The 14093-nt window shown below is 44.6% G+C and overlaps 1 protein-coding gene across 2 annotated transcripts in view; it reads right to left on the bottom strand.

The window, feature by feature from the left end:
• Positions 1-14093, bottom strand: part of LOC126188839 (laminin subunit gamma-1) — a 1176568-nt gene that overhangs the window by 57706 nt on the left and 1104769 nt on the right. For both annotated transcript variants that reach the window (XM_049930455.1, XM_049930456.1), the window contains one exon: positions 227-412. In XM_049930455.1, coding sequence (XP_049786412.1) covers positions 227-412 — 186 coding nt within the window. The remainder of the gene's footprint in view (positions 1-226; positions 413-14093) is intronic.

Raw genomic sequence — 14093 nt, 5'->3', positions numbered from 1 at the left:
TATAACACTAGTATCGTTTGCAGAAAGTACAAATGCTGCTTGTTAAATGTTAAGTGAAAGGTTATTCACGTATATAAGAAATAGTAGTGGGACCATAACTGAAGATACATGGGATCTGAAAATGAAAAGAAGTAAAAAATCCCTGAAGCAAGACTTTTTATAAATGTGAGTGCAATCACAAAACAGTCTTTAAATATAATTAATTCTGATATGCAGATGTCCATACCAATCTCGTTGCAGTTGCACGCGATGCAGTAGCCATCTTCACGCTGGTAAAAGTTCTCCTTGCAGCGTTCGCAATTTGGCCCGTCTCTGTTGCCGGTACAGTCGATACAATGTCCTCCGTGGCCCGTTTTCTCATACAGATCTTTGTCGAAGAAGCATCTGTTCGAGAAGCCGTTGCAGTTGCACGCTGAAAATGAGAAAGACAGGCTCCCATGTATTTATTGGTTGAAGAAGGACACTAAGTACAGATAAATAAAAAAAAAGGAGTGCTCCTTGACTGGGTGCTGTTCTGCTATTTGTAAGATTACACAAGTGCTACTGGACGGCAGAATCCGTCTACTTCTTTGGAATACCTTAGAATCTACATCTACATGGATAATCTGTAAATCACATTTAAGTGGCTGGCAAAGGGTTCATCGAACCACCCTCACAATTTTCTATTATTCCAATCTCGTATAGCGCGCGGACAGAACGAACACCTACATCTTTCCGTACGAGCTCTAATTTCTCTTATTTCACCATAGTGATCATTTCTCCCTACGCACGTCGGCGTCAACAAAATATTTTCGCATTCGGAGGAGAAAGTTATTCCGCCGTAACGAAAACCGCCTTTGTTTTAATTATGTCCACCCCAAATCCTGTATCATTTCAGTGACGCTCTTTCTCCTATTTCGCGATAGGTACAAAACGTGCTGCCCTTCTTTGAACTTTCTCGATGAACTCCGTGAATCCTATCTGGTAAGGATCCCACACCGTGCAGCAATATTGTAAAAGAGGACGGACAAGCGTAGCGTAGGCAGTCCCTTTAGTTGACGTGTTACATTTTCTAAGTGTCCTGCCAATAAAACGCAGTCTTTGTTTAGCCTTCCCCACAATATTTTCTACGCGTTCCTTCAAATTTAAGTTGTTCGTTGTTGTAATTACTAGGTATTTAGTTGAATTTACGGCCTTCAGATTTGACTGATTTATCGCATAACAGAAGTTCAACAGATTTCTTTCAGCACTCATGTGGATGACCTTACACTTTTCGTTATTTAGGGTCAACTGCCAATTTTCGCACCATTCAGATATCTTTTCGGAATCGTTTTGCAATTTGTTTTGATCTTCTGATGACTTTATTAGCCGATAAACGACAGTGTCGCCTGCAAACAACCTAAGACGGCTGCTGAGATTGTCTCCGAAATCGCTCATATAGATAAGGGACAGCAAAGGGCCTATAACACTACCTTGAGGAACGCCAGAAATCACTCCTGTTTTACTCGATGACTTTCCGTCAATTACTACGAACTGTGATCTCTCTGTGTCAGGAAATTACACATCCAGTCACATAACTGAGACTATATTCCATAAGCACGCAAATTCACTACAAGCCGCTTGTGTGGTACAGTGCCAAAAGCCTTCCGGAAATCCAAGAAATACGGATTCAAATTGAAATCTTTTGGTAATAGCACTCGACACTTCATGCTAGTATAGAGCTAGTTGTGTTTCACAAGAACAAAGTTTTCTAAATCCGTGTTGACTTTGTGTCGATAGACCGTTTTCTTCGAGGTAATTCATAATGTTCTAAAATCCTGCTGCATATCGACATCAGTGATATGGGCCTGTAGTTTAGTGGATTACTAATACTACTTTTCTTGAATACTGTTGTGACCTGTGCACCTTTCCAGTATTTTGGATATGGATCTTTCGTCGAGCGAACGGTTGTATATGATTTGTTGTTGCACAGCAGAATAGTAATTAAGTATGGGAATAAAAGTTTGTTAGGACCGGCCGGGCCGACGCTAAGTGGAACACGTCCGCCGGGTTTGCCAAGTTTGACGTGATCTATGCCAACAGTGGGGGTGCCGAAGAACAGACAGGGACCTTATTGCTTCTAGTATGTAAGAGAGGGCGCCAGGAAACACTTGTTTCAGCACTTAGGCAACAGTGCAGAGTGAACACACCGCCCTTCTGTAATGAGGTTACGAGTAGTTAACTCCACCCAGGGATGACATAAGAACACATTTCAGGCCGTAAACTTTGCATAAAGGAACGATATGAAACCTTGGAATTAAATGTTAGGTCAGCCAAGAGCGCTGACAGGCTCAGAAAACGGGGGCACATTCGGTCACCCGTACTGTTGGAATCATGTCATCGACTGCTATGAAACCAGAGTGTGATCACTCTATCTGCAGCACAGATACCGATGGAAAGTTGCTCTACTAGTTTCAGGACAAAAACTAAACTAAACTCCGTCCGAACAAACCTCGGAAGGTACCGAACGACCGCCATGTCATCCTCATACGATAGGTGTCACTGGATGCGGAAATGGAGGGCCATGTGTCCAGCACACAGCTCTCCCGGTTGTTGTCAAGTTTTCATGACTGGAGCCGCTACGTCTCAATCAAGCAGTTCCTCAATTGGCCCTACAACAGTTCCTCAATTGGCCCTACAAGGGCTGACTGCACCCTGCTTGCCAACAGCGCTCGGCAGACACGAACAGTCACCCATCCAAACGCTAATCAAGTCCGACAGTACTTAACTTCGGCCATCTGACGGGAACAGGTGTTACCACTGCGGCAAGACCGTTGGTTAGTTGCAGGATGCCCTGATGAATACAACAAAGCGTCTACAGCTGCTGCCATCTTAAGAGTTCACTGCTACGAGTCCACAGCTACCTGGCTGAGGAGGAAACTTCGACTCTGCGAGCTACACGCTTTCTGATCACCACGGTGAATGACTGAAGATGAGGGTCGGGCTAATCTTCCGTGAATGAAGAACCAATCTGCACGTCTCTAAGCTGTTCAGCTTGGGAGCAGGACGCCTGTGCCGACCCTCCTGGACATTACAAGTACCGTCTTACTGGCTGTCTGCTGAGAGCGTCTCTCGGGCTGTCCTTCGTGCAGCTGTTGGATCTTTTGCCCACACGCCGTTTCGGCAACCGACAACAGAGGTGTGCAGATTTCTGAGGCCGAGCCCAAGCACAGCTTCACTCAACGACAGCACCGAAACAGTTGTAATCTAGAACAGGGGTCTCCAAACTACGGCCCGTGGGCCGAAACCAGCCCGCGAGGGCCAGCAAACCGGCCCGCGTTAGCTGGCCGGACATCCCTGGTATCCGACCCGCCAAATATTTGAGGTGGTGCCTATACTGCCAACAATTGAGTTTCGAGGCCTATCGTGACCAGTACACCGCGACATTGTCGGAGCTCTATCTTTACAAAGCGGAAGGTCATGGTTAAACTTGTCGCTATCCACAATAAACAGACAGACCATTCTCCGTGCGACAGGGGAAGAAAAATGGTTAACAGACTAGTTTGGCGAAAACATTTTAAGTAAAAAAATGCTTTGCATTTTATTCTACTCACGAGTCTGGTGCGTCTTTCAAATGGACGCCACTTCGGCGACTAGACTTAGTAATCAATCGTTATGGAAGATGCTTCTTAAGCAAGGTTTCACTTTCTTTACGTATTTCGAATTTCCATATTTTCCTTGTCTCTTCGAATTCAAACTCTGGATTGTACCACACCTACTAGTACAGCGGATAAAACACTAAAAAAAACCGTGAGACACTCGCAACATAGACACAATCACGCAACAGAACTATCAAATATATGCTCTGGCTCTGCTACTCGCTACAAGACTACATAACTAAACTTATTGATGCGCTGCTTGAAATAACAATGCGTTGACATACTCTACCTCTGTTACGAATTGTAGTAATAGTGTTGCTAACAATGATTTTGAGATTTCGTTAACTTTGCAGGACGCTTTCGTGAAGAATGTGCAGTGACATACTTTTTTTCGGTGAAATTTGCCAGAATAAAAGTTGCCAGAAATTCTGTCAGGTACGTCCACCAATCAAAATTATGTAATTAAATAAAAATCGTAGTTAGTTTCAGTGCTAGCTATTCCCACAACCTTAGATTTTTGCGATTTCATCTTTCCTTTAGCCTTACATTACGGTGATCATGGAGTGCTAGGGTTCTTTAATCCCACTAGGTAGATCTTGGCCCTTATGACTTCGTGGAGAAATCAACGTAGCCCGCAGACTAAAACGTTTGGAGACCCCTGATCTAGAAGACTCGTTCAAACAAAACAAAGCTTACATTGCACGCTCTGAGTGGCGGACCTTACACACCAATGATTTCTTCATTGAGAGATGGTTCCAAAAATTTTTGTTATGTGTGTAGACTGAGATTACCCAGGTGGTATCTCATGCGGCAACCACTGCCAAGGAAATACTTCGTGGGGTTTCTCAACTGAGATATATTATGTTCATGGCGATGATACCGATTAGTCTTGTTGTGTCATCACCCTCAATCTACGAGGCTGATCCAAGACACAAGGTAAAAAGTCTTCTGCGAGAAAATGTTAATGCAGGAAATCAAAGAGATACACAAAGTTAGCAAGACACAGGTGCATATTACTATTCCACATAGTCGGCATTGTTGTTTAAGCATTTGTTTCAAAGGTAAGTCAAAATCGGCAAGAAATAAATCAGGGTCCAAGCCCAGCAGCCACTTAACAACCGTCTCCTGGACGTAGGTAGTAGTTCTGCAAATGGCGACCGACCAAGTGCTTCTTTAACAGTACATATCACCCACCACAAACGCCGGATCGAATCAAGCATAAAGGTGACTACTCACGAAACTGCATGCTTGACAGTCACGCATGAGCAAAGAGTGCCGGCGCAAGCATGCACAAATTGCTCACACCGCCACACACGTCAAGCAAGCTTGTACAAGCATCAGGTCTCAGACGACGATGCTCTACCTTTACCAGAAAACGTGACGTGTGAAGAAAAAAGTGGTTAAAGAAACGAAAATATCATACCCATATTAACTATTCACGGTAGACACACTGCAGCAACTGTCTCATAGTATTGCTCTTTTTCCTCTCTTTTTTTCCATGCAGTATTGTATTTTTTCACTTGTCCTACATTACAGTACAACCTTCGTGCGGAATGTAATGCAACAAGGCAAACGAACAGAAAATCAAATCAAACCACTGACGAGTGCTTGTACAAGCCTCCCTATTCTTGGTGCACACTCTCAAGCATGCACACGTTTGGACGCTTGCATAAGCATGCATATTCAAAATTCGATCAACGTCACGCTCCTTGTACAGCCGTGATGCCTGTGTGACCGTACACTACACACACTCAAGAATGAATAAGTAAGCACGCAGTTAAGCTGGATCCACCTTAATCAAGACCTATGCGGTCGGGCATGTCGTGCAACAACACACATTCTGAAAGCAATCCTCGTCGTTCCCGATTGGCACAATAACTGGCAATATTCATGGTCATTCGATAAGTGAGTAATCGATCAGCAGCACATCCTACATGTCCTGAAAGAATGTGGCCATAACTTAAGCGCCCCCTAGACAGTCAATAATATTGTACAGTTACCGAAATTTCCTACAGATAGCTTAACACTGCTGCGGTTCGGAATGCTGGACGAATATTATTACTACGGCGAGCAGTCTTACTCCACGGAATGAGGCCAACAAACAGGAGAAATCCTAGTCGGGGAGCGGAAGAAGAAGGAATGTTGGACGATCAATGCACTGATGCAGAGACAATTACTCTACTTTGTTGAAAGCAGAAAAGAAAGATGATGTAAACTTCGTTGGGGGAGCGTCACTCACGAAAACTTGTGGAGAGTATGGAAGTTGAACGAAAAAAAGAAAGGTTATTATAACTTTCCGGTGTTGAGGGTGTTGAAGGACCAATATTTGATACATTACTGATACTGCGTCCACATGCACATGCATTTGCTGTCCCACCTCCCATCCCACCAAGCCCCCTGGAATCTGGAGTGTGAAGTTTTTATTCATTATAAAATTCTCACACATTTCTGGAAGCACTTTCCTGTGATTCCGCTAAACGTCTCGTTTAACGAAATGTAGCACTACGAGGATGGTTGCAGAGAGACAGTTTTACATCTCTAGCGATTGCTGTATAGCCTCTGTATAGCCTTCGTTTATTTGTTGGTTTTAAGAAGCAAGGTAATCTTCCTATAAAAATACTGAGTGGATAACCATAAATTTTCCAGGATACAATAAGTTATTTGTGTCGTTTATAAAATTTAGCTCTTGTGGCATGACAATTCTCGAAACTGATCAGCTCGTTTATACACAAAAAAATGGCGATTTTAGATTCTTGTGCAATCATGAATCATGTAACATACTTCCAGGATGCATGCTTTATAAAAGCAGCCAGAAGAAAAGTTAGGCGTTAAATCAATTAGTATTTCATTTCTGGGGATAATTCGTACTTTGTTTTATTTAAATTAAATTTGGTTTCGTAAATTTAGATTTTTTTAAATAAATTGCGGTTTGTAATTCTTTTGCATGAGTACCGCGACAACTCGAGTTCTGGAGATTTTCTGATTGGCTGTCTAATTCATCATTCAAAAGGAATTATACATTTCCTGCACTTTGTGCAGGGCTTTGTGCTACGGTTCTGTCTCTCTACGAGTCGACGTGGACCCGTCTTGCAGTTCAGAACATGCTGAATCGTGCCGTACAAATTTTGGCTAAGATGAAGGAAACATGTTCGGTCTTTCGGTTTTTCTATCGTAATCCTGAAGCGTCTACAATATTAAACGTTTTGGTGAAGAACTGAAAATTTTGTGTAATTTGATCTGTTGCCATGCTTAAACTCTGCGTGACGTGTTACGTGAACATCTCGGGAAATTTGGGCGAGCATTTTTTTATAAGATGAGTGAACGACGTGATGTAGTAACTCGCGAATAGCTGTGGGTCAGTGACTGTATAGGACCTGAAAATCTTTCGGGTCGGACTGGCCTGCTTACGCCTGAAAACGTATAGTAAAAATGGTAATTAACTTGTATCATTAATAGTTTAGGCAGTAAATACGAATTTTATAGCCATTTACCACTTGTTTTGGGGGCAATAAAGCCTAATTAGCTGAATTTTAAACCTTTTACGCAGACCTGAAATTTTTACGAACTTGCAGGCGCTGCGTTTAAGCTTGAGTTATGCGGCCTTTGTTTGGTAGGTGTTTAGTCGGTGTTTCTTCAACGCTGCTTTTCGTCGACTGAGCTAGTATCTACCGACGTTGTGTAAAGAGGACGGACATCAAGAAGCCTACCCAGGGAGGTGGACTGAACTGTTAGGGTAGGAAGAACGAATCCAGCTTCCCACAACAGCATCAGATAGTCTTTCCTGAAAGGAAAGGAAACTGTATTAGATATTACACCAATGTGACAAAAGTCAGCGGATGGCGATATGCACGTATACCGATGGCAGTAGTATCGCGGAAGTAAGATATAAAAGCGCAGTGCAATGACGGAGCTGTCATTTGTACTCAGGTGGTTCATGTGAAAAGGTTTCGGACGTGATTATGGCAGCACGACGGAAATTGAATAAAACGTTCTCGGTTTTCCAGACGCGTCAATTCAAATAAAATGCTCGAGCTTTCGATGGCCATCTCCGCCATCGTCGTCAGGAGTTCAGTCAGTGAACTCCTGAGGACGATGGCGGAGATGGCCATTGAAAGCTCGAGAATTTTATTTGAATTGACGCGGCTGGAAAACCGAGAACGCTTTATTCATGTATGCCGTCGCGAAAGACTCCGAGGACACGACGGAAATTAACAGACTTTGAATGTGGAGTGATAGCTGGATCTAGACGCGTCGGGCGTTCCGTTTCGGAAATCATTAGGGAATTCAATATTCCGAGATCCACAGCCTCAAGAGTGTGCCGAGAACATAACATTTCAGGCATTACCTCTCGCCACAGACAAAGCAGTGGTCGACGGACTTCACTTAACGACCCAGAGCAGCGGCGTTTACGTAGAGTTGTCAGTGCTAACAGACAAGCAACACTGCGGGAAATAACCGCAGAAATCAATGTGGGATGTACGATGAATGTATCCGTTAGGACAGTGCGGCGAAATTTGGCATTGATGGGCTATGGCAGTAGACAACCGACGCGAGTGCCTTTGCTAACAGCCCAACATCGCCTGCAGCGCCTCTCCTGGGCTCGTGACCATATCGTTGGACACAGAAGACTAGAATACGGTGGCATGGTCAGATGAGTCCCGATTTCAGTTGGTAAAAGCTGATGGTAGGCTACAAGTGTAGCGCATACCTCACAAAGCCATCGATCCAAGTTGTCAACAAGGTACTGCGCAATCTGGTGGACGCTTCATGATGGTGTGGACTGAGTCCTCTGGTCCTTCTGAACCTATGGTCAACTGGAAATGGTTATGTTCGGCTATTTGGAGACCATTTGCAGCCATTCATGGACTTCGTGTTCCCAAACAACGATGGAATTTTTATGGATGACAATGCGCTGTGCCATCGGGTCACAATTGTTCACGATCGGTTTGAAGAACATTCTGGACAGCTAGAGCGAATGATTTGACCACCCAGACGGCCCTAAATTAATCTCATCGAACATTTATGGGTCACAATCGAGAGGTCAGTTTGTGTACAAAATCCTGCACCGGCGACAATTTCGCAGTTGTGGATAACTATACAGGCAGCATGGCTCAATATTTTTGTAGGAGACTCTCAACTAATTGTTGAGTTCATGCCACGTCAAGTTGCTGCACTATGCCGGGCAAAACGAGGTGCGGCACGATGTTAGGAGATATACCACGACTTTTGTCACTCATTGTACTTTACGTGCTACATGGAAGGATAATAATACGTTTTAAAAAATATGAGTTCATATTGCTGAACAGCGGAGCCACAGTAGTTCGTCAATGATACGGGAAACGTGCGAGCTAAACGAGTCTAGCTAATGGCTAGTCTCCGTTTCAAGTGGGTCTGTCTCCCGCCCCCCCCCCTCCCCCCCCCCCCTCCCCAAAAAAGAAAAAAACTGCAATCGAAAATATCTTTAGATACAGAAAGCACGTACCAGACAATTCTCAGGAGAGAAGCCTATATGTTTTGGCGAATTATAGGAATTATTCGGGAGCGATCACAAGTCACCAATTTCTCAAGAGCTCTTCTAGGCACGCATGCCCTTGCGCCATCCTGCGACAAAGCAAACGACCAGCCGACTTGAAAGAAGGGCTGCAGCGTGGGAGGAGAACTTCACCTGCTTTTCAGCCTCGTCCCGGAATCGTGACAGCAGTTAGCGCTAATGGGCGGCGCGTTAACATGTTTATACCCGCCTGCGGTGGGTCTCACACCCACGGCGTGGTCCTACTCAGCACACCTCGGCTTCTCACCTGCCTGTTGCAGAAAGTACACCAGATTGTCGAGGAGGACAAAATCAGCACCTATTTCCAGATATACACTCATTCGATGCTGTAAGCGCTGAGTAAATGTATAGACGTTTCTCAGACTTGGTATATGGAGATTCTTGAGTTGCTCATAACGAAACTGAAATGTGGAAGAGCAGAAAGAGAGAAATAGAGAAAACAACATTGCCCAAGACAGTTCCCTACTAAATATTCTGTTATATGTTTTCTTACATTCTTTTAGCGCTGAGATGGTGTGTATAGAAATATGTACCTAGTATAGTTGATGTCGCAAGGACTTCTTTCCAGTATTATGCGTAGATGTCAGCGATAATAATATTATTAATATTGTTGTGCGATACTCAGTTGCGGATCACGTTTCTGGAGGAGTGTCGGTTGAGGGGGGGGGGCGGCAGGAGGTAGAGGGGGGAGGAAACAGTGAAAGTTTGTTAGCGTCTCTCCACCCTCCCTTTGCCAAATATAACTTTTAGTGGTCACCTCTTCCGACGTGCTAAAGTGCGTAGAATTGTAATCAACATCTCGCCACTCGTCCTTGCCAAATATAACTTCTTGTCGTAACCACTTTCAACGTACTAAGGTGCCTAGAACTTTAATTAATATAGCAATAAAATAATAATAATAATTTGGACAGAACACACTGCTTAGCTTTTGCGCATGACCTATCGATTCCATTCCAGGACATTCGAACAGCAAAAAAACAAATAGAAATTCTTAAAGGAACATCGGGAAACGTAGGTTTCCAAATGTCGTTTGGGAAAAGCAACCTGGCTCTCAAAATGTTAATAATTAAGTACGGGAAAATCAAGTGAGTCTCCTAGTTAAGGTATTTTGGCGAAACCATTCAGGGGACTGGCCCGAAATAGATGATTACGAAATTCGTTGCCACGATGTGGCAATAGCTTTTGCTCTTACAAGAGACATCCATAACAAAAATGTATCTCAATATACGCTGAGACACCAGAACACGGTCATCCTACCAGCGTGTCTTTATGGTGCTGAAACATTCATTTTAAACAGACAACAAAAAGTAATCAGGAAAATTTTAGGTCCAAATCATACTGACGAAAGAACATACGGACCAAAAGCAAAGTAACTGAAAAGCGTACCAACATGTATTCAGGTATGAAAAAAGTGCAGGGTAAAATCTATGTGAATATTATAAGAATGGAACAAATCATATATACATTTGAATATAAGTAGGGCTGACAATAAGCACAGAACGACAGTAAGAGGAGCTTGAAAGCTGTTGGTTCCGGCAGAGATACAGAATGTCGACAAAAATATGGAAAGACCACAACACAATACATTTCCAGGCTTAATTCGGTGCAGGAAACCCGTTGGCATTCAAAACAGCATCCAGTCGTCTAGGAATGGATAAATACAGGTCTTGTATGGTCTTCAAGAGAATCTTATACCATTCTTCTGCAAAACAGCGGCAAGTTGAGATAACGACGATTGAGGTGCATAGCGATCACGCACCCTTCTCTCCAAACTAGACCATAAAGGCTCAATAATATTGAGATATAGCGACTGTTGCGACCAGAGGAGATGCCACAATTCATAGTCACGCTCACAAAAACAGCCCTGAACGATGTGAGATTTGTGAACAGGGGCCCCGAGGTCTTGGAACAAGCACTGTGGGATGGAATTGATCAGCCAAGCCGGCCGAAGTGTCCGAGCGGTTCTAGGCGCTACAGTCTGGAACCGCGCGACCGCTACGGTCGCAGGTTCGAATCCTGCATCGGGCATGGATGTATGTGATGTCCTTAGGTTAGTTAGGTTTAAGTAGTTCTAAGTTCTAGGGGACTGATGACCTCAGATATGCCGCCATTCCTCTTGTAGTCTGGTCCAGAGGTGATGAATGATGGTAATAGGCCTTGATTTAACTGCTCTATGCAAGTGATCCCAAAGCAGTTCAATAGGATTACAGTCGGGAGAATGGGGCGGCTAAATCATGTTTCTCAGTTTCTTCTTTTTTTCTAAATTTGCCAAATACGATTTACACAGTTTTGAAGTGTTTATGGTCGTTATCTTGCTGTAGGACTAATCCCTCGCCAATCAAACTTTCTCGGCATGGCTTTGCATGATACTGTGGAATGCGATGGTAGTCCTCTTTCTTCATTGTTCTGTTTATTTGTACAAGATCACCAGGCTTACCGGCTCCAAAACATCCCCAGACCATGAGGGAACCCCTTCCATGCTTTAATGTTTGAGACACACATTGGTGTGACAATTCGTTCACCTGGCAACCGGCCAGCAAGCTTACGTCGCTTTCTGCCAAAGACCTCAAATTTGGATTCGTCAGTGAAAAGTACCTATTTCCACTGATTTACTGCCGAACTTTCATGTTGTCTTGCCCAGCGTAGCCTGTTTCGCCTATTAATAGCCGTCAGAAATGGTTTCTTAGCCGCCACACGCCCTGTAAGATTCACTGCCTGAAGACGTCTTTTCACAGTACTTACACTCACCGGCTTTTCCCTATTATGGCTGAGTTCAGCTGCTAAAATTGGCGCTGTTTTGAAGCGATCACGTTTACTTGTGACTACTATATAATTATCATCACTTTCTGATGAGACTTTTGGCCTACCCTTTCAAGGTAGGTCCATATTCTGGCCAGCATCCACATGCCTCTGCATATCTCAAGGAAATATGTTCTTGACATGCATTTGTCGCATAGTAAGACCGACTGCACGTAAAGGCAAAATTGTAGAACATTTCTCTGTTGAAAGCTCCTTTCTTCGTTCCATTATAGATGTCTACAGAGGCACTCACTGAACTTCACTCTTTGATATCTCGTGCATGATTACATGCCCCTTTCTCACCTGCAACTATGTTTACAGGTTTGTTGACGTCCTATGAACGCCATCTAAGGAGGAAAGACTATATTATGCTACCACAGCACAAAATTAGAGGCATGCAACGCTCCGAACCTGAACAGCGTAACAACAGAAGGTTATGTTTTGAACGACTCCATATTTAAAAACGTGGGACACTACTCATAAGCCGGCCGGAGTGGCCGTGCGGTTCTAGGTGCTACAGTCTGGAGCCGAGCGACCGCTCCGACCGCAGGTTCGAACCCTGCCTCGGGCATGGATGTGTGTGATGTCCTTAGGTTAGTTAGGTTTAATTAGTTCTAAGTTCTAGGCGACTGATGACCTCAGAAGTTAAGTCGCATAGTTCTCAGAGCCATTTTGAACACTACTCATAAACGTTATACTGAGCATTGCACTGGGGAAACAATATAGCTAATTCGTATTTGAATCTTATGAATAGCTTTCTTTTATTTTACTCTTGAGCGATAGTGTACACACAACACTGTTCTGAACGTGACTGACACTTGCAACGTATTAAGGACACTGAAAAGGTGCCGTTCAAGGTCAAATACAACAGCGTAACCTGCAAGCTTGGCTACCACCAGCATTTATGCTGAAGCACGCATTTCTCACAGTTTTTCCATATTTTTGTCCAACCACCTAGGTGTGCAACATTGCGATGTAAATGGAGCTAGCATTTCTACTGGACTGCATAGGCTGGACAGATGCCTGTGATACGGCCCACAGGGAGGCTACGTCGTTGAAACACTAGAAGGGAACAGCGTGGGACAGGTCGTAAGACAGAGGTCCCGCGTCGTGTGCCCGACGCGCCCTTTGGCCAGGGCGGTGCCTGTGACCCTTGACCCCGCCAGGAGGGGGCCAGCCGGCGCCGTCTCCCTTGGGAACATCCCTCCACCCCCATCCGCGCCCCAGGTTCATCCCGCAAGCCGCGCGGGCCCCCCAGGGAGTCGGAACCGGGATCTGTTTCCTCTCTGTACAGCTCAGCTGACCTACGATGCGTTTGCAACAAATAAATCTCACGCACTGATTATATTAGTCAAAAATATTCCGCACTATGTTGTTGTTTTGGTTAGCATCTATCAGATTGGTCTGAGGCACTTCGCAGTTCCTGCCGCGTAACGAGATGGCGCACAGGTAAGACACTGTAGTGCTCGTATTCTGGAAGATTTGCAATGAAGTGACAAGATAGCGATATGCACATGTACACATGGCAGTCGTATTGCGTACACAAAATACACTCCTGGAAATTGAAATAAGAACACCGTGAATTCATTGTCCCAGGAAGGGGAAACTTTATTGACACATTCCTGGGGTCAGATACATCACATGATCACACTGACAGAACCACAGGCACATAGACACAGGCAACAGAGCATGCACAATGTCGGCACTAGTACAGCGTATATCCACCTTTCGCAGCAATGCAGGCTGCTATTCTCCCATGGAGACGATCGTAGAGATGCTGGATGTAGTCCTGTGGAACGGCTTGCCATGCCATTTCCACCTGGCGCCTCAGTTGGACCAGCGTTCGTGCTGGACGTGCAGACCGCGTGAGACGACGCTTCATCCAGTCCAAAACATGCTCAATGGGGGACAGATCCGGAGATCTTGCTGGCCAGGATAGTTGACTTACACCTTCTAGAGCACGTTGGGTGGCACGGGATACATGCGGACGTGCATTGTCCTGTTGGAACAGCAAGTTCCCTTGCCGGTCTAGGAATGGTAGAACGATGGGTTCGATGACGGTTTGGATGTACCGTGCACTATTCAGTGTCCCCTCGACGATCACCAGTGGTGTACGGCCAGTGTAG

Source organism: Schistocerca cancellata, chromosome 5 (assembly GCF_023864275.1).
Source record: "Schistocerca cancellata isolate TAMUIC-IGC-003103 chromosome 5, iqSchCanc2.1, whole genome shotgun sequence".
Taxonomy (NCBI): Eukaryota; Metazoa; Arthropoda; class Insecta; order Orthoptera; family Acrididae; genus Schistocerca; species Schistocerca cancellata.
This window is presented reverse-complemented; position numbering and strand designations above follow the sequence as displayed.